This window comes from Suncus etruscus, chromosome 6, assembly GCF_024139225.1.
Source record: "Suncus etruscus isolate mSunEtr1 chromosome 6, mSunEtr1.pri.cur, whole genome shotgun sequence".
Lineage (NCBI taxonomy): Eukaryota > Metazoa > Chordata > Mammalia > Eulipotyphla > Soricidae > Suncus > Suncus etruscus.
Window position 1 is genome coordinate 79431075 of NC_064853.1, and position 22427 is coordinate 79453501.

The window sequence follows — 22427 nt, forward strand, 5'->3', positions numbered from 1 at the left end:
ATTTTTTTTTTAATCTAAGAGGAAAACAGCTGTCCTGTTTTTCAAAAAGATAAGATACAAGGCAGTTTTCCATGACCAATAAAGTTTTCTGGGGGTGGGGGGAGGAGAAGAAAAAAGACTTTTGTTCAAATACATTCCAGGTTGGACAAATGTAAAGACTTGAAACACAGGAAAACTTGTCATGTAAATAAGCTGGCCCAGTGCTTACCTTTCTCTGATGGTGGGATAAAGTCCTTGCCAGTTGGGAGCAGGGATGAGGTTGTTATTACTGAGATTTTGCTGGTGGTACTGCTGGACGGTGGTGTTGCTGGAGTTGGCAGGTTTCTTCCGGGGAAATATATCAGCAGCCATCTTCTTCTTCTTTTTAGTCTTTAAGGTAATTATTTCATAACACACTGGGGGTAACTTGCTGTTGCTGTTGCTGTTGCTATTACTGCTACTACTGCTGGGAGTTGTTTTCTTCGAGCTTTTCTTAGACCTGTTCTTGACCGTCTCTGGAAGCATCAAGAAGAAGGTGAGACATTTCATGTTCTTCTCCTGCTCATCTACCATGAGTACAGTATTTCTCCTTAAAATCAGATGTCCCCAATCGGCAGGAACAGAAAGGACAAAAGGCTAGCATGAACTAAGCTGTGAGCAGACAGTAGCACAAGCTGAGAGTTGGCTTGTTGTTTTTTTTTTTCCCCCCAAGCTGGGCAAGGTGACCTTTTTTACTATGATGAACAGAAACTGGCTTTTAAGTTTTATCCAGTACAGGATCTGTTAAATACATCTCCATCATGATTTCGGATTCTTTGAGCAGTTCAGAAAAAGAACCCAGTGTCCTAGATCACCTCCAAAGGCTACCTCGAGCGAGGATGACAGGCATTGAGAAAGCTGCAGCGCTCCTTCTCTGAAATAGGGAAGCAAGAGGAGCTGAAAGGGCGCTTCTGCCCGCTCCCTAGCTCTGTCGCTCTCTCGCTCAGCCGGCTGAAGTTGTGTGGTGAAAAGGAGGGAGCGGAGGGAGTAGGTATTACAGCCCTGCAGAGGAGGCAGCCAGCCAGTGCTCTGAGCCAATAGCTGAAGTCACCAATCAGGATCGGACCCAGCCAAACAGTGACACCTATTGTAACGTGCAGAGTTCTGATGTTAAAGGAACAGCGCGCACATTCGCCTGTCTGCTACTGTATATTCAATTACCATCAACAACTCGGGAAATGGCTCTAAAAACAGGAAAAGATCCGTCTATATGCCCAGACTTTGCTCTGTTCATGATGTTTCTCTCTAGTCCTCACACCCCCCCCCCCCTCGGTTAAACAAGCAACTGGGATTAACAAAGGTGATGAACTCATATCGACTCTAAATTTCTCATAAAAGCTTGATCCCACCAGCATTTATGTTTTCAAATACTGCAAACAAAATCCTCCATTCTACCTGCTAAACGGGGTTATGAATAGCCCAACCATACTAAACACATTTATTCCAGTTTAATGGGAAAAAAATGCTCTTGCTCTTTTTCTTTTTACAGTCTGTTTGAACGCAAGTTCTAATAGTCTAGTGTAAAATCAGAGATGAGGTCATATGTTCACTTTACCTCCTAATGTTTTCTAGTTTCTGTAGAAGACAGAATTATTAATATTAATTAGACTAGGCTGCACCAACACGTAAGATTAATTCTAGACATAAAAATTAAGATTCAAATGAGACAAGTGACCAGTAATCAGTGTTTAAATGGCTACGAAAACTAAAAACCAGAAAGTCAGGTGGGCCACTACTCAAAATTCTAAAATCCAACCTTAATGCTAAGGCTACATTATACCTTATTGTAAGTTTAAAGATCACAACTCACAATTTCTAGCATAAAACCCATTTAATTGGGCTGTTCAAAATGACAAATATTATGATGCTGCCTAGTTAAAATGCAAACGGTTCTCTCTGTTTTGAGGAAAATAAACCATGTCATTTTCACGTATGTGGAGCCTCCAACCATTTCTAGCCTTGTTAAGAAAAACTAAAAACACCTGCTCCAAGTTGCAGACATGCTTATTTATTTCTAAAGTGCAACTAATGAGGAAATTTAATCTCATCCCCCATTTATTTGGATTATTCTCATCTGTTCCAAGTGCAGCAAGTTATCCTCTTCCCTCACCCCCATCTAACACAACCTTCAAGACTACACCAACCCTTACTTGTTGCATAACATTTATCTGAATAAGGCAAGCCTGACAGAGTGTGTGCTAACTAAACAGGAGGGATGATTGTTATTTTAACTAATAAACTATTAATGACAATACCCCAGAAAAAAATCAATACTTTAAACTCTTGAGTTCTCCAAAACACTAGGAAGAGCCTCTTTACTGGAATGATCATTTTTTTTTTGGCAACTCCTGGTACGGTGCTCAGAGATCTCTCAGTTTTGAGAGTGCTAGAAGATCAAATCAAGTTTTCCAGCATATAGAGCATACACACGAGGCCCATAAACTATTTACAAAGCTCCTGATATGACGGGCCGGTGGACACTGTGCCTTTTTATTACAACAATCGGTCCCCTTCACAATGCTGTGACAGTACACAGCTATAGATGCACGATGCACTTCTAAATAATCTTCAAACTCACTTTAACACCCTATTAGACTTCTCCAATTTAAGCGGCACAAATACAACTATAAATATACTACCAAATAATCTTCACTCACTTTTAACACACTATTAGACATATCCAAGTTAAGCTTTTAAAAAGACACACAGAGAGGGGGTTCGAGAAATGGTACAAGTAGGGCACCTGCCTTACCGCAGCCTACCCAGCTTTAATCTCCAGTCTCCAGAGCCCCACCAAGAGTAATCCTTGAGCTGAGTATCAGGAGATAATCCTCCAGCACAACCAGCTCTGCACACCCCACCCATATCCCTCCTCAAAAAGAAAAAAAAAAAGAAGAATTAGAAAACAATTAGGAAACAAAGGGGTTCTAATATTTGAGCTGACCACTTAGAATATGGTTATAAACAATAGATTTCTCTCTTCTCAAGCCACCCTGTGCTTCTCCAAGTAAAAGGCCTAAGATAAGGAGGTACTTCTAAGGAGGATATATCCCAGATATATTTCTAACAAATCTAGCTAGTGTACAGCTCTTTGGATCAAAAGTCATCAATTAGAATAGAAAGAGAAATGAGATGAGTATAATCATTGGCAGTAATACAAATTAAAGAAAAAACATACAGGGCAGTCACAAGAATGAGAAGACTTTATTTTAATACAAGTGAACACTCTTGACCAAGAAACTTTTGCTTTGTTTTGTTTAAAATGGCATTGAGATCATTTCTGAAACAACGTCAAGACTGCACATAAAAGAAGAGACAGCTCAGAGACAGGATACATGACGTATATGCCAGAGACCCGAGTCTTATCTCTGTGAATGTGTGGTGACCAGAGCACCAGAAGGAGAAATCGAGTAGCAATGTGCTGGGAGTAGCCCTTTGCAGCCAATGTGATCCCCAAGTCCAAACATATTAATCAACCAAAACTGTACATGGCAGGTTAAGGAAGAAAATAATTTAATACAAAAAATTGCACTCTTAAAATTAAAAGCTGCTCCTATGCAGAATATCATGGTTTGGAGGAAAGCAAGAAAATCCTAGCTTACATAAGGCAGTGCTGTAACATAGTATTGTTGCACAGAGGGGCAGCATACATACACCATGGGAAGGAAGACGGGTAAGCATCACTGCTTAGCAACACAATCACAACAACATAATATTTTACTTTATTTCTGCAGCCAATTTCAAAAGCATGGAAAGGTCAAATATCTCAAGATAATAGAAGGCTTGTTTGAGAGCTACATTATTTTACTGTGGTAATAAAGCAGGTAATACAAGTTCTCACTACTAAAAGTGGTCCAAGGAATAACTACAGCATCACCTGGGAGTGTGGCAGAAATACAGAATCAGAACCTGCATCCCAACCAGACTTTGTACATATATGCCTGACATTCACGCATGGAAAATTTCTTATGAAGAACTAGGACTGTCACCGGGGTCCTGAGGCTCTTCCTCTAACTCCTAGTGCCAATTTTTGCATTGCATGACCAAGGAAATGAAAAGCGAAATCAAACATAATCTCATACGGTTGTATGTCCATACAACTTAATAGTGTACCTCGTTCTTCGTGAAAGTCTTCTAATTAGGCCTTAATTGCAAAAATTCTGGGATTCAGGTATGTAGGCAGCCAAGAGAGGTCCCACTCTCTGAAAACTGTCAGTTGGCAGGAAAAGAAGTTCAAATCCATATTATTTAAATATATTGACAGATATTTTGGCCATTATAAAATAAAGAATGAAGAAAATACCAAGCAGAATCACTTAATATTTTAAAATTAAATACTCCAGAATTTCATTTCAAAAGTTTAGCACCCTTGTACAGTGAAACTGGTTATCAAGTCATCTGGATTGGTTTGACCACTAAAAGAAGGTTTTTCCTTGTCGTTGTTGTTTTTGGTGGGGGGGAGGTAGGTGTTGAAAAATTCTTTATTTAGTCTCTAAAGGTCATCTATTTAGCCTTTCCTCAGCTACAAAATAGTTTCATTAGAGTTTCTTAAATTTAGCCTCAGTTCACAATAAGACATCTTGTATTCTGACTCAGTTCATATAAACACATACAAACATTTGAAAAGTTCACAAAACAAAATCTACTTTCAACATACTATTGTGATGGGCCTCGGAGAGCTGCTGTGGTCCTGGTCTGTCCCTTACTACACTGGGGAAAAAGAGTACAGAGACAGACAAAGACAAGGGGAACACTCTTCAAAGGAAAGGCAGCAAAGGAAATCCATGCAGGTCTGAGAGATAGGAAACAGGAGGCACCCATCTTGTTCTTGGATTGGGGTTCATAAAGATAGTGCTCTGATACTCCAATGGGGGTGAACCTGAGACACATGCATATGGTAACCACTGGCTCCATCATTGCTGGGTAGCTCTATATCATAGGTTATCCTGATTTTTAGCATGGGACACTTCTAGCAAGGTAGCAAGTTCCCCATCTTCTTGGAGACTTGTCACTTTAGAGGGACCCACTTCCAGGTTTCTCCTGCTCTCTTTGTGGTATGCTCTATTTCTTCATTTTTCTTTTCCTCTAAATGCTATTCTTGTTTCATTATGTGAATTTCATGACCAGAGATACAGAAACACCCATATCAGTTACTTTTAAACCATTAAATTGGACATTCCATGATTCTTTTTCCTTTTATTTTCTTTTTCTCTTTAAATTTTTATTGTGACCAAAGTGCATTACAAATTTTTCACTGCATCATTTATGATGCATAGTGACAATGAATGAGAGGCATTCCCACCACCAGTGCTATCCTCCCTCCACCCCTATGCCCAGCATGTATCCCATATCTTTTTCAATAGGATATCGGCCTAGAGATCACCGGGTGAGGAAAAAAGCAAAGCTGCATTTTCTCAATGGAACCCAAGAAGTACTACTCAAAGTGATTTCAAGCTTAGTAGTGTGAATTTAATTTTCTACGAAGCTAAGCAGAACACTATGTATTACTATGAAAGTCTAACATTCACATCACTTTGTTCCCTGCTTTCATTATTTGAATATTAAACATAAATTAAAGCATCTTTCTTTCCTTAAAATTAAGCACTGTTAAAATAAAACACCACTAACTATGCCATTCAGAAACATCACTCAAGGGGCTGTACAGTGATTTTAAGGATACCACCCAGATATTCTTGCAAACCTCACCAGAGCTGTTTCAATTAGAATTCATTACAACCCTATACATTTCCTGAAATTTAGGTCTGGTAAGGGATATGGCTAATGTACCTTAATGAGACTGGTCAAGAACCCATCAATAATTTATGAAAGTACTTTTCGAATTACAACATGTTGATCCTGGAGTGGATAGGTGCTTGGTACACACCTAACAGGGGAGCAAGGTTAATTTAGCTAATAGTGGTTTTTTGATCACTTTTACAATTTCATCCAAGTCCAGTCATCTATTTTTCAATCAATTCCTAATCAACAGAATTAAATTCATTTAGGTTATTCCTTTGCCTTCACTGAAGATAGCCATTCTTTTATTTAGCTGTAGATTTCATCATTTGGAGACATGAATGAAATTTGCAACTAAAAAGGACTTCAGACTTTATTTAATGCAACATGGTCCCAGTGACAATGCAATTAGGTTCAGAAGATTAAGGGATTTGGATTTAAAGGGGTGGGGGAATGAGCCCAGTTAAACAGTGGAGTAACAGCCAGCTTAAAAAGGTAGATTTCCTTCACTACCTATTAATTTTCTGTTCCAATTCACTCTCATTTTCACCCACAGTGGTTAACCAACAGCCTTACATTATTCTTTCTCTTCCTATTTCTAATTTACTTTAAAACAGAGTGCAAAGTTTACAAAGATGAAAATGTATAAAATCACTCCACACACCGTATCTCCAACCCCAGATGAAAAAGTCGGAATTAGGATTGCGCATGAAATAATCAGAGCAGGCTGAGGATGAAACATGTAGTCTGGCAGTCTTCTATCTCATATTTTCACCCATTTGCCTGCCAGAATTGCCATTTACGTTGAGTACAGATACCATCCCTGGGTGGGGCAATAAGGACAGTGTAAGGACAGATAGCTCAAGCTATCCTGAGCCAGATCCAACCCAGGTTTATGAGTAAGACAATCTCTGTTTGGGGGTAAATCCAAGTTGTAAACAAGCATACAAAGAAACAAGGGATGATCTTTGTTTTAGGTAAAATAAAGTGTAGCCTAACAAAAACTGAGAGTGTATATGTGTATATATTCATATATACATATGTGTATATTTCACCTCCTGAAGACAACAGTGATGAATGATGAACAGGCACAAATGGAGAAAAATATCTAAGTAATAAATATATAAGATCCTTGGGCTGGAGTGGTAGCATAGAAGTAGGGCACTTGCCTTGCACACGTCCTGATCCAGGACGGACCTTGGTTCGATTTTTGGAGTCCCATATGGTCCCCCAAGCCAGGAGCAATTTCTGAGCACATAGCCAGGAGTAACCCCTGAGCATCATCAGGTGTAGCCCCCAACCCCCCCCCAAATAAAAAGATGCACAGAAAGTTCATAAAGAGAAGAGGCTCTCCAAGTCAAATGCAGATTAGAAAAGCAGCAATTGTAAGTTAACAACTCACAAAGCTGGCAACTTTTGTTCAACTATTCTAACTCTGAATTTCCAGCCTGTCTGGACTTGTAGTTCGAGTTATTATATATGTCACTTAAACAGCTTTGGTAAATAGTGAGTTTAACTAAGGTTTATACAAGGTAGAAAAGATTGTAGAAATATATATCACTTGCAAAGATTATAGCTAGAATGTAAAGGAAGAAAGTGTTATGTCACGATGGAATACTTTTGTTGTTTCTGGTTTAGCTGAGTGAAACAGTATTATTTAGATAAGTTAAATCAAAAAATAACAGGAGGACACAGGATAAAGGAGAGAGATTCTCTCACACACACACAGATACAGACACACACACACACACTTGATACAGAGCAAAATACACAGGTCTTTTGGGAAGTAAAAAAGACATACAACAGTTGCTGTTAAACTATATGTTTTCTCAATTTGTAAATAAATATGAAGTCAAGGTCAGGTCACGTGGCACTGTAAGTAAAGGGAGAGCCATTAACAGGCGACCTTGATGTTAGGTACTTAATCAATTTCCCCATCTGCTAAATGGGGCAATCATCTCTAATCCAGACTTCTCAGGTTTGTTATAAAAGCGAGATTATACATTTGTGAGAACACTTTGATAAGAGATGAAAACAACAGCAGAAGTAAACTTTCACTATCAGTTGCAACTGAAGCAAATCAGAAAACATCTGTGATACAATCTCAAACAATACAAAAAGCCCCACATTCATTTGGCTCTGTCATCATCAACTCTTTCCACTACTGATATTTCATCCCAACTGCATTTGCTCCACTGGTCAAGCAAGTTCCCTGGCTGTGGATCTTACAGATGAGGCTGGATAATCATTATTTGAGGTGTGCACTGTGATCAGACCCCTGCCCCTGCCCCTGCCCGCAATCAACCCCAGAAACCCACACTGCACTTTGGAACTTCAAGAAGCCCTTTCTTGGCAAATAGATACCCAGCTATGACCTGACTCCTGGGAGAGCATTAGATGCATCCCATCCATCTACCCACCCAATGACAGCTCCTTTGGCAACTCAAGTTGGCCTTTCTTTGCTATGACCCACCTTGAATCTCAGAAACAAAAAATAACTGAAATCAGAATTTTTATATCTGAAATCAGAATTTTTTCAAGACATAAATTCTCAGAAGCTTGAGTGCACGGACAGTGTGATGGGTATGCTTTTATGTGGCTGGCCAGGTTTAAATCTGGGGCATGCCATAGGGCACTAGCACAGAGCCAGGAGTAAGCCCTAGATAAAGCTGGTTGTGGCCTTAAAACCAGCATTTAAGAAGAAACAAAGACATAACTTCAAGAGTAGTTGCACTACTACATTATCTCCTTTCAACCAGAATTCCAGCTAACTTTAAATGGAAGGGAGAGGGCAGGACTCCTCAAAGAGTACAATGTGCCGATGTTCTAAACACAGAAAAACTCTTTTTAAAAACTCGGATACATTGTTGGTGCCAATGGCCAAACCCAGGACATGCTCATGGAGGATAACAACTGAGCTAAATCTCTGGCCCTAAACTTTCATATATGGCAACTAAACAGAGCATTAAATCTTGAATCATTCCCTAGCATAGGTGAAATGGGTGCTACTGAAAATCAATATATAAAATAGATCATGAGAAACTCTAACAATAGCTATTTAAAGCAATGATGTGATTGGATTAGAGTGTAAATATTTTGCTGTGTGTTGTTTAAGGCAGGCTTACTGGCACTAAGCTCAGGGAGCACTCCTTGGTGGGTTCAGTGGACCATATGGGGGCCAGGATTGAACTCCAGTTGGCAAGTGTAAGCCAAGAATCCTTTCTGCTGCACTATCACTCCTGCCCCTCTTGATAACTTTGAAGATATTTAAGTTAACAAGGAAATCAAGTGTTGATATATTTATATAACCAATATTATATCACATATTTCATCATATATGATGTACTATCTACATAATATCTTTTCCAATTCTAGATTTGTAGGATTTAAGTATCTGCATAATGCTTAGCCAAACTTATTAACATTTCTCTTTACATGTTATTATGATCATTAGTTCTAACAGTTAGTTACAACTATATGTATGTAAATATATAGATGTACACACTATTATGTTATGGCTGGTAAGACTGGTTCTTCCCACACACACATTTTACTATTTCTAAAATTATGTTACATCCTATAATTGATGGCATCCCACGGAAGTCTGACTAAAAGCTGTTTTTCTCCCTTTTCTGGTTGGTACATAAAATAATGGACTGTTTTACAACTTCTGATAGCTTACTGACAGGAAAAATAAGTAAAATACAGATAAGTATATAAATAAAGGAGCCTTATATCAAACTGCTGGCTCAAAATGAATCAAAATTCTGGCAGATGGGGGCCGGAGAGATAGCACAGCGGAGGGCATTTGCCTTGTATGCAGCCGACCCAGGATAGAATGTGGTTCAAATCCCAGCATCCCATATGGTCCCCCGTGCCTACCAGGAGCTGTTTTTGAGTGCAGAGCCAGGAGTAAACCCTTGAGCACCTCCGAATGTGAGCCCAAAACCCCCACAAACAAAAAAAAATCTGGCAGAATTACATTGATTGGAATGATTGAGACTGATATTTTGACAACCAATGGTACAGTAGAAAGTTTAGATGGAGATTTTAAAATGAGAATTTCCATTTCCAGGAGTGATAAGAATTCCAGTATTAATATAATGACTGTACTTGAATATTTTCTCACAGCACACAACTACACAGGTGCATAAAGGAAATAAAGTATATAAAATACATAAAATAAAGTACATAAAGCTAGAAAAAGCCTATTAACTCAGGCATTAATTTTCTTTCCTTTATTTCACGTTTACGTTTGGACCACACTCATCTGTACACAGGGCTTACTCCTGGCTCTGTACTCAGGAATTACTCTTGGCAGTGGTCAGGGGTTCATACGGAATGTCAGAGATCAGGTCTTTTGATTGGAAACCATGTCCCTTACTTACACTGTACTATCTCTCGAAACTCTTCCGTCGTATTTTTTTTTTTTTTTGGTTTTTGGGCCACACCCATTTGACGCTCAGGGGTTACTCCTGGCTATGTGCTCAGAAATCGCCCCTGGCTTGGGGGGACCATATGGGACGCCTGGGGATCGAACCGTGGTCCGTTCCTTGGCTAGCGCTTGTAAGGCAGACACCTTACCTCTAGCGCCACCTTCCCGGCCCCTCTTCCGTAGTATTTTAAAGAAATTTCATAAAAAAGAACTTACTTTATGTTAAGCATATTTAACGTATGAACATATAAAACTTTGACATATCAACATAGAAAATGTTATACTTATTTTAAACCTAAAATTAATTATCTTAGGAATTACAATTTCAAGGAGAACTATACTGAAATGTAATTTCAGAGGAAGAAACATATTAGAGCTTTTCCATTATTCATATGCCTTAGATACTTAATATAGATTTCTCTAAATAAAAGTAAAATTGGATGTCAAAGGTCAATTCTAAGAAGGTAGCTTCTAATTCAAAAGAGGGATTTCTTCCTACTGGAATAACTTTATATAGTCACTACCATGGCTTTATCCTAGGGCTGTGTTTCTCTAGGGCTGTGCTTTAGGGACAAAATGTATTTTTAAGGCAAAATAAAACTTACTTTCATGGGGCTGGAGCAATAGCACTGCATTAAGGTGTTTGCCTTGCACATGGCCAACACAGAACGGAAACTGGTTCAAATTCCATCATCCATATGGTCCCCTGAGCCTGCCAGGAATGACTTCTGAGTACAGAGCCAGGAGTAAACCCTGAGCATTTCAGGTGTGACCCAAAAACAAAAATAAAAACAAAAGAAAACCACTTACATATTTTTATATTTAGAATAGTTATTTTATTTTAGTCATTTAATAAAATAATAATGCTCTATTTAATAGAGTCTATTAGAAACAACTGATAAATATATATATTCATAATTATATAATTAAAGCCCAAGGTCTACCTTTGCTTCTAAGATTACTAAGAGAAGGATTTCTGTTACCTATCTCAATGAGTACATGAATAGATAAAATAAATAAATAAAAGGATCGCAGCAATAGCACAGCAGGTAGGGTGTTTGCCTTGCATGAGGCCAACCTGGGTTCAATCCTTGGCATCCATATAATCCGCTGAGCCTGCCAAGAGTGACTTTTGAGCATAGTGCCAGGAGTAACCTTTGAGCACTAGGTGTGTCTAAAATAACTCAAACCAAAACAAATAAAAAAAAATCAAATCTTCAAACAACCGGTCTAGTCTCCATTAGTGGGTCACATGTCATAAACCAATTTCCCCAAAAACTATTCTCAAAGAAAATCTTGAAAATCAAAAAGATTACTATTGACAAGTCACCTAAATGTATGCTATGCCTTTAGAAATGATTCTGCAATTTACTCTCCCAGCCTGCAATTTACTACCTCTCCTTATATCCAATGTAATAATAGAAATAATCTTAGATTTGAAATATTTATCACCACAAAATGAATAGAGCAGGATTGTTTAAAGCAGGATGGAAAAGTGAGAAATGCAAAGCTTTCATTTCTTATTTTAGCAAAACCACAAGAAATAGTTACCAATTTTACATTTTGACTAGCATATTACATAACCCACAAGCTCTTCAATTAATTCTTAATGAAATGTCTTCCTTCATTTCTACAACATATGTGACTAGAATAAAATATAGTGGTTTTAAAAGCAGACAATACAGGAGTTGAGATAAAACATCCACTACACTGGGACAATTGTGTTTGGCCAAAACACAAACAGGTGAAAGTACAAGGCACCTTCCCATTCAATTATAACAAATTTCAGGAGTAAAAAAAAAGAAAATGAAAAAGGCACACACATTCTAGTCTGAATACCAAAAATACTATGCTAAATATACAAGTTGTATCCAAAGCTTCTAGACAAAGGATTATTATCTAAAACAGCCTTTGGCAAAAATGCAAAGTAAAATCTGCTCTAAATACAAATTGAAAATGTTCTATGCTATATTAGCTAATAGATGTACTATTCCTTCTGACTGATGTAAAGGACACAATATCAAGGTAATGTGCTGTAAATCTTGGCATAACTTTAAATCCTCACCAAGTAGCATTCGAACACTCTCTACATTTGCTCAAGAAAATAATTTGTCTCTGAGAAAGCACTTCCTTTTGGCATCCATATCTTATGATTTTATAATTATAAAAATCAAGAGGGTTCTATAATTAGTTTGAGTGCATAAGTCAGAACAAATTAGGCCTTTGAAACTAAAAAAGTAACAATATATTAAGCAAATAATTTTAAATGAAGAGTTAATAATAATCTATATAGAATTATTATAAAGTTAATAATTTATATCAAATTTATATACCTCTTTGAAATGAGAATGTATATAAGTAGATCATAAAATAATGCTAAAAATGTCAAGAACATATTCATTAAAATGTTTCAAATTAATTCTAAATTGTTTCCCCGATTCTGTATCACATAACAATAGCCAGGCAGTATTTTCAAGTTGTTTTTTCAGTAGTAAGCAGATTCAAAAGCATTCATTTCAAAATATATTTCCAAAAGTGTCAACTCAAACGTTAAGGACCTTAATGTGGTTTGTTTTGTTCTTCCAACAATGCAAGACAAAAATAAATAAATAAATAAATAAATAAATAAATAAATAAAAATAACATTTTCCCCCATAGTCAACAGCTACATGGACTCATCATAGAAGATTCATAGTTTTTACTAATGGACGGACGATTAGTGATGATGGGGCAGTGAGTCTTTAACAAGGCTGACCCCAATTTACTGAGGCCCAAAGGATTTCTGTATGTCAATATTGCACTTTAGATGTTTTGTGGTACCCTATGGTTGATATTAGTACTTCTTTCTGTCAGGTAATTCTGTCTTAAAGCAAAATTCAGGGGGCTGGAACTATGGTGCAGCAGTAGGGTGTTTGCCTTGCACACAGCTGACACAGGACAGACCTGGGTTCAATCCCCAGCATCCCATATGCCAGATGCGATTTCTGAGCACATAGTCAGGAGTAACCCCTGGGCCCAAAAATCCAAAAGAAAAAAAAACGCAAAATGCAGTACAGAAAAAGAGATGAAAAGAGGTTAGTTATTAAGTGGCTTGTGGGCAACTCTTGAATCAACTGCTATGCCCCACTCTTCTTAAATATATATATAACTTTATTTTTTAAAAACATGCATTACATAGTTGATTATAATATAATTGTTCCAAGTAACCAGAAGACTTAAAAATAAGTCTTAAAAATAAATAAGTTCTTAAAAATAAGAACTGAAAATGGTTACCCCTGTTTTATCAGAAACCAGGAACATAGTCTAAGTATCTCTATAGTAAGAAGAGTAAAAACAACTTGCTTTACCTTTCTTTCTTGCTCAAAGAAAATAGTGTGTTAAATAAAATAAACACCTCTGAATCTCCAACTCCTGGCTCAGAGCTCTCTCTCTATAAGGTGTCCTTTCCAGCTATGCACTTTAGACATAAGATTATTCTTGACTGCAAAGTCCATCACTTCCTACCATCCTCACTGTCCTTTCTGCCCTATAAATCTACCTAATAGAAGTTTACAGATCTTTCTCAAGAGTCCCAAAAGACCTGAAGACAAGAAGGTTTCTCGGAATTCCCAGATTCCAAGTAGCTTTGCCTCACATCCTGTCTTGTCTTAGGCCTTCTGATTAGACTGGATTTTGTCACGTCTACAGCTTTGTATCTCTGAGTAAGAGCTCACAATCCCACATCCACAGCTGGCTTTCAATCATTACATCTAGACTGCATTTGTGGAGTACCGAAAACTGCCTGAAACTAAGGCAATGTCCTACCTTTCAGCTTTCTGAGATGCAGATTTATACAGGCAACACTGGTAAACAACTGAGGCAGACAGCTTTAAAATGTGTCCCGAGGCTCCCTGAACATGTCCAGGCATAAATGTGGTTTTTACAGTATCACATTCATCTTACAGCTAGTCCAACTGAAAATACTACAGCTGAAACACAAGTTTGAAACACAAGTTCTCACAAGTGCTCAAAGCAAAGCTGTGCTTTGTTATTAGTCTAAAAAGTAATGTAATATAGATATTCACATATTCAAAGAGAAGGGTTGGGTTAACCAGGCGCAATATCTCAGTTACCAGGAGCAAACTGTATTTATCAACTGATCTCAATTTGCAGCCTGAAATATTAACTTATAGAACCAGAAGAGAATTCTAGTGCTTTAATGAACTGGAAAGGATAATAAATTCTCAGCAATTCACATGAAAGGAGGAAAGTAGTCATATGATTAAAATAAAAAAAAAAAGGATAATTAAAATGACTTTTATATATGGCTTTGAAATGTGTTTTGTCTGTGCTTAATATTGAACGGATGAACTTCCACTACAGTAGACACACCCAATCTTCAAACAAAGTACTAAAACAGGCTTGTGTATACATGGCTAGAAAGTCACACCCACCCAGCAAACAAGCCAGGCTGTTTGGGAAGGGGAATATCAAATTTCCAATTGCTCCAGAGCAGTTGGGACCACAAGCCAAAAAAGTATGTGTGCATAGTTAGGTTATAATTTATTAAGAAATACCAGAAGTTGAAAAAGGAAAAACCTTTAACTTCTGTTAATGTGCTTATACAGTCTCTTAAAATATTGGATTAAGATCAATGGAGATGGTTAATAAAAGCTTAACAACTGTTCAACCTAGCTATGGCTGGGCCAATTCTTTTGCTGGGCTTGTTATGTTTGGGAAAGGAAACTTTTGCTGCTGGTAATGATTTTGAACCATTAATTGTGTTGATATTGTAAACATTTGGGGTTTTTTTGAGGGGTACAACCAGCAGTGCTTAGGGGTTACTCCTGGCTCTGCACTCATAATACCTGGGATACTGGGGATCAAACCCGGGTCAACCATGTAAAAGGCAAATACCCTATTTGTGATGCTATCACTCTAGTCCCTATAAACATTTTTATAAAGAAAAAGTTTGAATGATGTGTTGGATAAAGAAATTAAGTAATACATAAATATATATTAACAGATGCTACTAGGTATAGATAGTATGAAAAGTGTTCATCTTACAGGTGGGAGGAGGCTTACTTTCAAATCTGGAAAGAAGGAAACCCTTCACAACCTCCCACTAGCTTTAGGTTGGGACAACACAATGCCTAAAGCCTTCATGGTAGAAACTACCTGCTTTCATTCAACAAAAAGATAAGGTTTTTCTTCAGAAGCCTCAAAAGATAAGGTCTGGAAGCTATTGATTCCCAACTCACCTGGTCATGACCTGGACCCTTAGCAGCCAAAGGGAATATTTCTTGAAGGGATAATCCTTACTTCTTCCCATTTGCCCCCACACACACCCGGGAGGTTGAGGGCTTTAGTATAGAAGTTGAACAGCCTGGGTGAATACATTAACAATTGTATTTGGCTGTATCAATGATGTTCATGGGAAATTTGTGGGATAGCAAAGTGTAAAAATCACTTTGATTAAACCTCGATCTTACATACACATCTTTTTAAAATTCTGTGGTGAAATGGAAAGTAGGCATATAGTGATTCTGGTGAAAATAAAAGAGAATAGTTCTTTTGGGGGAAAAATGCCAGCACAACTCTTTCCTTGAAATCAGACCGTAAGAAAGAAATTTCAGTTAACTCTGATTATAAAATTGTCCATAGAAACTTAAAAAGATGCAGAAAAAACAGAAACAAACAAACATCTAATCTCTTCTCCTTCACACTAGAATTAAAAGTAACAACTTCTATGCCCATATCAAGTTAACAAGGCTACAAGCTTTAAGAGAATTAGTTATACACTTTACATAACAAAATAGACAATATAAAAACTTTCCAAATATGCAAAATTTCAAGTCTGTTGAAATTCAAGTTTAGGTTAGGATTTTAAGATGTCCAGACAAAATATATAATCTATGAGCAGTTTTCATTTAAAAAGTCTTTTACTTTTGTTACTATCTTCATTCTTAAAAAATTTTTTAAGTTTTACCATATGTATTGGTTCTCACGTGACATTAATTCAATAATGTCATACTATTGTTTTTAAACTCGCCTTGAGATAAATATAATTCATTCAGCTAGAATCTCAAAAATGTCAAAAGGAGAGAGATGGGAATATATGAAGGACAGCAAGAAAGCTTCAAAAGAGAAAACAAATAGTTGTATGCTGCTTCTAACAATTGTTTAAGGGACAGATATACTATAAAAAACAGTAGCAGTACATCATTGAATTTTTTAATTTTAATAATAAATTTGCTAATTGAATCACCATGAGATAGTTACAAAGTTGTTCATGATTCAGTTTCAGTCATACAATGTCCAACACCCATCTCTTTCCCAGTGCACATTTCCTGCCAGCTATATCCCAGTTTCCCTCCCCCTCATCACTGATATTTACCGGGGGATTCAGATATAATTTTTAATAAGCCCTCACACTAACAATGCCCACTCTGTTTAAAACCAGTGTCTTTGGAAACCCAAAGACAGTAAGTTCTAAAACAAATTCACACCATTTCAAAGCAACATTAAGACAGCTGGCTAAACTTGATAGACAGCTAAGTCACCTGGTCCTAAAAACACCGGCCCAATTTAGCACTTTGCAGACAGCAGACTAATTAATCCTCATAATAATAATGGATTATAATATTCATTGTCAAGTCTGCATGTTCCTGTTTGGTAAGAGGTTAAATCATGAAGGCTGCACCCATGGATGCTAACTATGGTGCTCTGTGAGAGTCATGGAGAAGGGGGAAAGAGGAAGGCAAATTCAATTCACTCTCCAAAAATACAGATTGAACCCTTGAGGGAGAGGAAGAGGGAGAGGGAGAGGAAGAGGGAAAGGGAGAGGGAGAGAGAGGAGGAGGGGAAGAGGATGAGGAGGAGGAGGGGGAGGGGGAGAGAGAGGGGGAGGGAGAGAGAGGGGGAGGGAGAGAGAGGGGGAGGGGGGGGAGAGGGGGGGAGGGGGGGAGAGGGAGGAGGGGGAGAGAGGAGGGGAGGAGAGAGAGGGGGAGGGGGAGAGAGAGGGGGAGGGAGAGAGAGGGGGAGGGGGAGAGAGAGGGGGAGGGAGAGAGGGAAAGGGAGAGAGAGAGAGAGGGAGAAGTACAATATCTGCTACAGAGGAAGGCAGGGGAAGGATGGGAGGGAAACTGGGGGACACTGGTGGTGGGGGAATGTAAACTGGTAAAAAGTGTGGTATACATTTCATGGCTTAAATTCAATCATGAACTATGTTGTAACCACAGTATTTAAGTAAAGTAATAAATATTAAAAAAAATTAAACTGTGGGGTCAGAATAATAGGCCATAGTGATAGGGCGTTTGCCTGTCAAAATGCAGAACCAGATGCAGGCTGGATCCCTGAGCACAAAGCCAGATTGTAACCCCTGAGCTCCACCAAGTGTGGCCCCAAAACAAAAAAAAAAATTTTAATTAATTTAAAAAATAAAAAAAAGGGGAAAATACTGAATTTGGGGTGAGGGGTAACAACCACATTGGTAGGAACTTTGGTATATCATATGTCATGTTACTTTTACTCTGAGATGCTATTGGAGAATTTACTGATTTGAAAAAAAAATTGCTTTTCTTGTTAGGCTGCTAAAAATGAAAGAGAATTTAGGAAACAATACTTGCAAGAGGTGCAAAGGACTTGGGACAGAGGTAGGAAAAGTGACTGAACTATAATGATTTTGAGGACAGAGCAGTAGGAGTAACTGGGAGCCTGGAGGTCTCCTTGGAGAAAATAGAACCAGTAAACTTTGCTGGTTTTGACTTGCTCTTCAGTAAAAATTAAATTAAGGCAAGGGGGTGGTGGGCAGGAGCTGCTCCCACACAGACAAGGCAGGCAATATTCGGAGCAGCTCTGCAGGGAAGTCAGAAATTTGACTTGAGTCCTGTTAAAACTGAGGGCACTGATGTAGGAGCATAGAGAAAGGAGGAACACCCCATTGGGGAGGAGCATTGCCTAGAACTAAGTCTAGGGGTTTTGTGCAGGCCCTTTTAAAGTCTCTCTCTCTCTCTCTCTCTCTCTCTCTCTCTCTCTCTCTCTCTCTCTCTCTCTCTCTCTCTCTCTCTCTCTCTCTCTCTCCATTTCTCATCAATTGACAATAATGCTAGGGGTTTTGTGCAGGCCCTTTTAAAGTCTCTCTCTCTCTCTCTCTCTCTCTCTCTCTCTCTCTCTCTCTCTCTCTCTCTCTCTCTCTCTCTCTCTCTCTCTCTCTCTCTCTCCTCTTCTCTCTCCTCTCTCTCTCTCTCTCCTCTCTCTCTCTCTCTCTTCTCTCTCTCTCTCTCTCTCACTCTCTCTCTCTCTCTCTCTCTCTCTCTCTCTCTCTCTCTCTCTCTCCATTTCTCATCAATTGACAATAATGTTACAAATATTGCAACAGGGTGGGTCTAGGCCAGTGGTCGGCAACCTGCGGCTCTTTACACTTTTAATTTGGCTCTTCTGTGTGCTGGGCGGCCGCTCCAGGAGTCAGGACTCTGCTCCTAGCCTCTGTCAGTGCGCGCCCTGTGTGGCTCTTAAAATAAATTTCAATCGTGGTTTTGGTGAGATTTGGCTCAGTTGAAAAAAAAAGGTTGCCGACCACTGGTCTAGGCTGGTCTGCACCTTTAGGTTTAACATCTGGCCATTGGCCTTTGGTGCTGCCCATTACCTCTGTCTCAAAGTGAGCCTAAGCTCTGGGACAGAATTCTACTTCCTTGGGGAGTTACAGGAATGTTTAAAAATGGAGGATGGGAGCAGTCGAAAATAAGACTGCTCACAGTAGCTGGCCAGGGAAACTGAGGTTTCCTCTTTCAGTGCCCTTTATATATTCAACTGGAGTTAAACATAGGTATGTGAACCAAGAGTTTATGGGCTACCCCAGCTGGAAATGAACACTGGAGGATCTTAAGCAGCTCTATATGGTATTTTATTAGTCTTACAACTGTTTATGATACAAGGACTTATAAGAAGATACCTGAGACATTCCAAATTAATAGGCCGAAAAGAGAAAAATTATCAGATTTTATTTTTTAAGCAAAGAAGCTAGTATTATAGAAGGAGAAGCAAAAGTCCATAGCATTCTCAAAATCAACTGAAGCAAATGTTCTCCCCTCAAAGAGGTTGTGTCCAGTCACAGCAAATGCTGCCAATATGTAAAAATACATACTGACTGAATGCTAGATTAAACGACTTGGGCTATTTTCCTTTTGAAAATGGAATACAGTGGCTGTTTCCCATTGCTTCCTGTCCCAGATGGTATAATTATGCATTCAATAACTTTATCTCTCAATCTTCTCTTGAAATAAATTTGTTTTTTGAAAGAACTATCCAAAATAACTTATTTCAAATTAATACTTAGAGCTTAGTAGTTGATTATAAACAACTTATAGACCACAGTATTAATGTTAAACATATATAAACCACAATATCAATTTTCCAATAATAAATTCCTAGTCTTAAAAATGTAAGCACCTTTAATTTATTGTAAAAAAAATTGTTTTGAAGGGTCTATTTCCTATCAGTAGCAAAATAAGAACAATTTTTAAAAATACAATTTCTTCTATTACAGGACACATAGGCACATTACTGACATTACTACTGGAGTATGTCCCAGAAGCACTTAATTCTGAACACTAGAGCAACACACCATGAAACCAAATAAAAGGTGTACTTATTAGAAATTAGACAGGGTCACATCTGCAACATCTGACTACGGAATTCAAAGCCCTAGAGAATAAGATGCAAAGCCTGTCAATGATGTTACAATGAAACAAATCTATGAACATCCAAAACCATATTAGAGCAACTGTCAACTGGGGTAAGAAAGCACAGGGCCAGCAAACATCAATAAATATGTAAGAAGAACCCCAGCACTATTCATAACAAAAAGATTCTTAAACAACGAAAAACATCTAATCTGCTGCACACACACATCCCACAAATGCTGTAAATGCCAATGGCCTACACTCACTACATCTCCACAAATCTCTGCAGAGACACCTACCAACCCAGTTTGCAGGTCTGTGAGTCTTTTGGGAACCACACTTGCACTTCTATACTTCTGGAATCCACAGCCAAAGATCATGTCTGATCATTGGCTCAGCTTAACACATGCTCAAAGTCCTAACGCCTCCATATATGTCAGTACTGTCACCCCAGTAGAAAGAAACCAAATTAGATGTAAAATTATATCATATAAGACACCTAAGATTCACAAAACCAATCACAGAAGACTCAACAGGCAACCAACAGCTTAGTAAACCTTCAGAAGAGGACATAATGACCCATTGCAAGACATGACAAGCTTCACAAATTTTCTTTCGACGGAATTTTTGTTTTCTTTTGAATAATTCCACTACCAGTTAGTTGTAAGGAGCAATATTAAGTAAATTATTTGTACCTGCCAAGGACAGTTTGGGGGGAGGACTGTGGGAATTTTATATTAGTGGTGAGTTTGGTGTTGGAACACGGAATGGCAGGAAAAAAAAAAAAAGAAAGCTGTACTATGAGCAACTTTGCAAGCCATGGTGTTTAAATAAATTATATCTATTTTTAAAAAAAGTAAAAACATAAAACAAAGCTAGGAAAAATAAAGGTTGTTTTTGTTTGTTTTTAAATTCAAGCTCTACTTCCCTTCCATGTCCTTTAACAGAACCATGGCCTACTTGTAGATGGAAATCCTTGGAAAAAACAAAACAAAACAAAACAAAGTGCAATACAACTGGTCATTTCTTAGTTGTGTGTATAATATATCCTTACACATACCAGCAGAGCTTCCAGACAAACATGGCAGGGGGCATTTGTTGTTGCTGCTTTGTTTTGTTTTGTTTTGTTTGGGCCTAGGGACACACTAACTGCTCAGGGATCAGTCCTGGTGGGGCTAAGGAGCACGTGGGATCCAACTTAGGCTGAGCTAAAAGCAAGGCAAGCTCCTTATTCCTTGTACAATCACTCCTAAGCAGCAAGCTTAGAATAAAACATTCAGTAAAAGAAATCATTCTAGAATCAATAGAGTCAAGGACTTAAAGAACTTTACTGGAAACAATACAATCATGAAAGTAAAGTACAGATGGAGAAGTAACAATCTTTGTTCCATCAGGGAACAAAGCAGAGAAGCACTCAACTTTATTTAAAATAAATAAATAAATAAATAAATAATCGAGATAAAAGGCTAGTGAGCTCAAATAAAGTTAGCAAAGGTTATTTAAGAATCTCTAAAGCCACAGCTACCCTTTAGAATCTTTGTTGTCAAGTTGTAACAGCATTGTCCCAGTATTTAGCAGAACTAGAGACTGATGTTTGGATGAGTTTAGAATATAGGCAGATCTTCTATTGTGAGAACACAGGGATCTTTCCCAAAATGCCCTACTGAGAGGATACGAGGACTCTGGACTCCGGGGAAGATGCTTCTCAGGACACAGATCCACAGAACCTTCCCTCAGTCCAGGGAGCTAGAAAGCTTCTCTGGTTAACATAAGAGGGAAGCCCCTACAATGCCTTCAATATAAAATACAGAAGACTCTATAATAAACTAGTTGGCACTAAGGATGGTTCTAGAAGGCAGGGGATGGAAAAGGAATCACACACAAAAAAAAAAGCCTTCAAGCTACATAAGACTTAAACCATTTTTTTACTGTACCTCCTCTTTCTAAACAGTCAAAAAAAAAAAAAGACTTAAACCATGTGCAAGAAATGCCTGAAAGGTAAAATAATAATCTTTATCTGAAAGGCCAAGGGAATGCAATTTTCACTTTTTAAAGATAATATTACTTCCTCTAACCAATTTGTATGTATTAGGATTTTGTGTGTTTTAAAGGGTCATATGCAGCAGTGCTGGGGAGCTACTTCTGGCTCTGTGCTCAGGGTCACTGCTGGTGAAGCTGAAGGGAAGAAAGGCAGGGCTGGGGATTGAACCAGGAATGGCTAACTGCAAGACAAATGCCTAACTGCATTATCTTTCTGGCCCCTGACAAGCATTCTAATCAAACATTTCAGAACATCTATGTAATGACATTTACAATTAGAGATCAATACTTAAATAGAAAAGCAGTCTCAACAGTCATGGATGAGACCATGAACATACATAAAGAATAACCACTTCGGGCCCGGAGAGATAGCACAGCAGTGTTTGCCTTGCAAGCAGCCGATCCAGGACCAAAGGTGGTTGGTTCGAATCCCGGTGTCCCATATGGTCCCCCGTGCCTGCCAGGAGCTATTTCTGAGCGGACAGCCAGGAGTAACCCCTGAGCACACCGCCGGGTGTGGCCCCAAAAAAAACCAA

The 22427-nt window shown here is 38.3% G+C and overlaps 1 protein-coding gene across 2 annotated transcripts in view; it reads right to left on the reverse strand.

Moving 5' to 3' along the window:
• BTBD3 (BTB domain containing 3) overlaps window positions 1-22427 on the reverse strand; it is a 35387-nt gene that overhangs the window by 8787 nt on the left and 4173 nt on the right. Inside the window, exon 2 of one of the 2 annotated variants that reach the window (XM_049775674.1) lies at window positions 209-494. In XM_049775674.1, coding sequence (XP_049631631.1) covers window positions 209-351 — 143 coding nt within the window. In that variant the 5' untranslated portion in view covers window positions 352-494. Of the gene's footprint in view, window positions 1-208; window positions 884-22427 lie in introns of those variants that run through there. The other variant, XM_049775673.1, reaches the window with a different exon arrangement.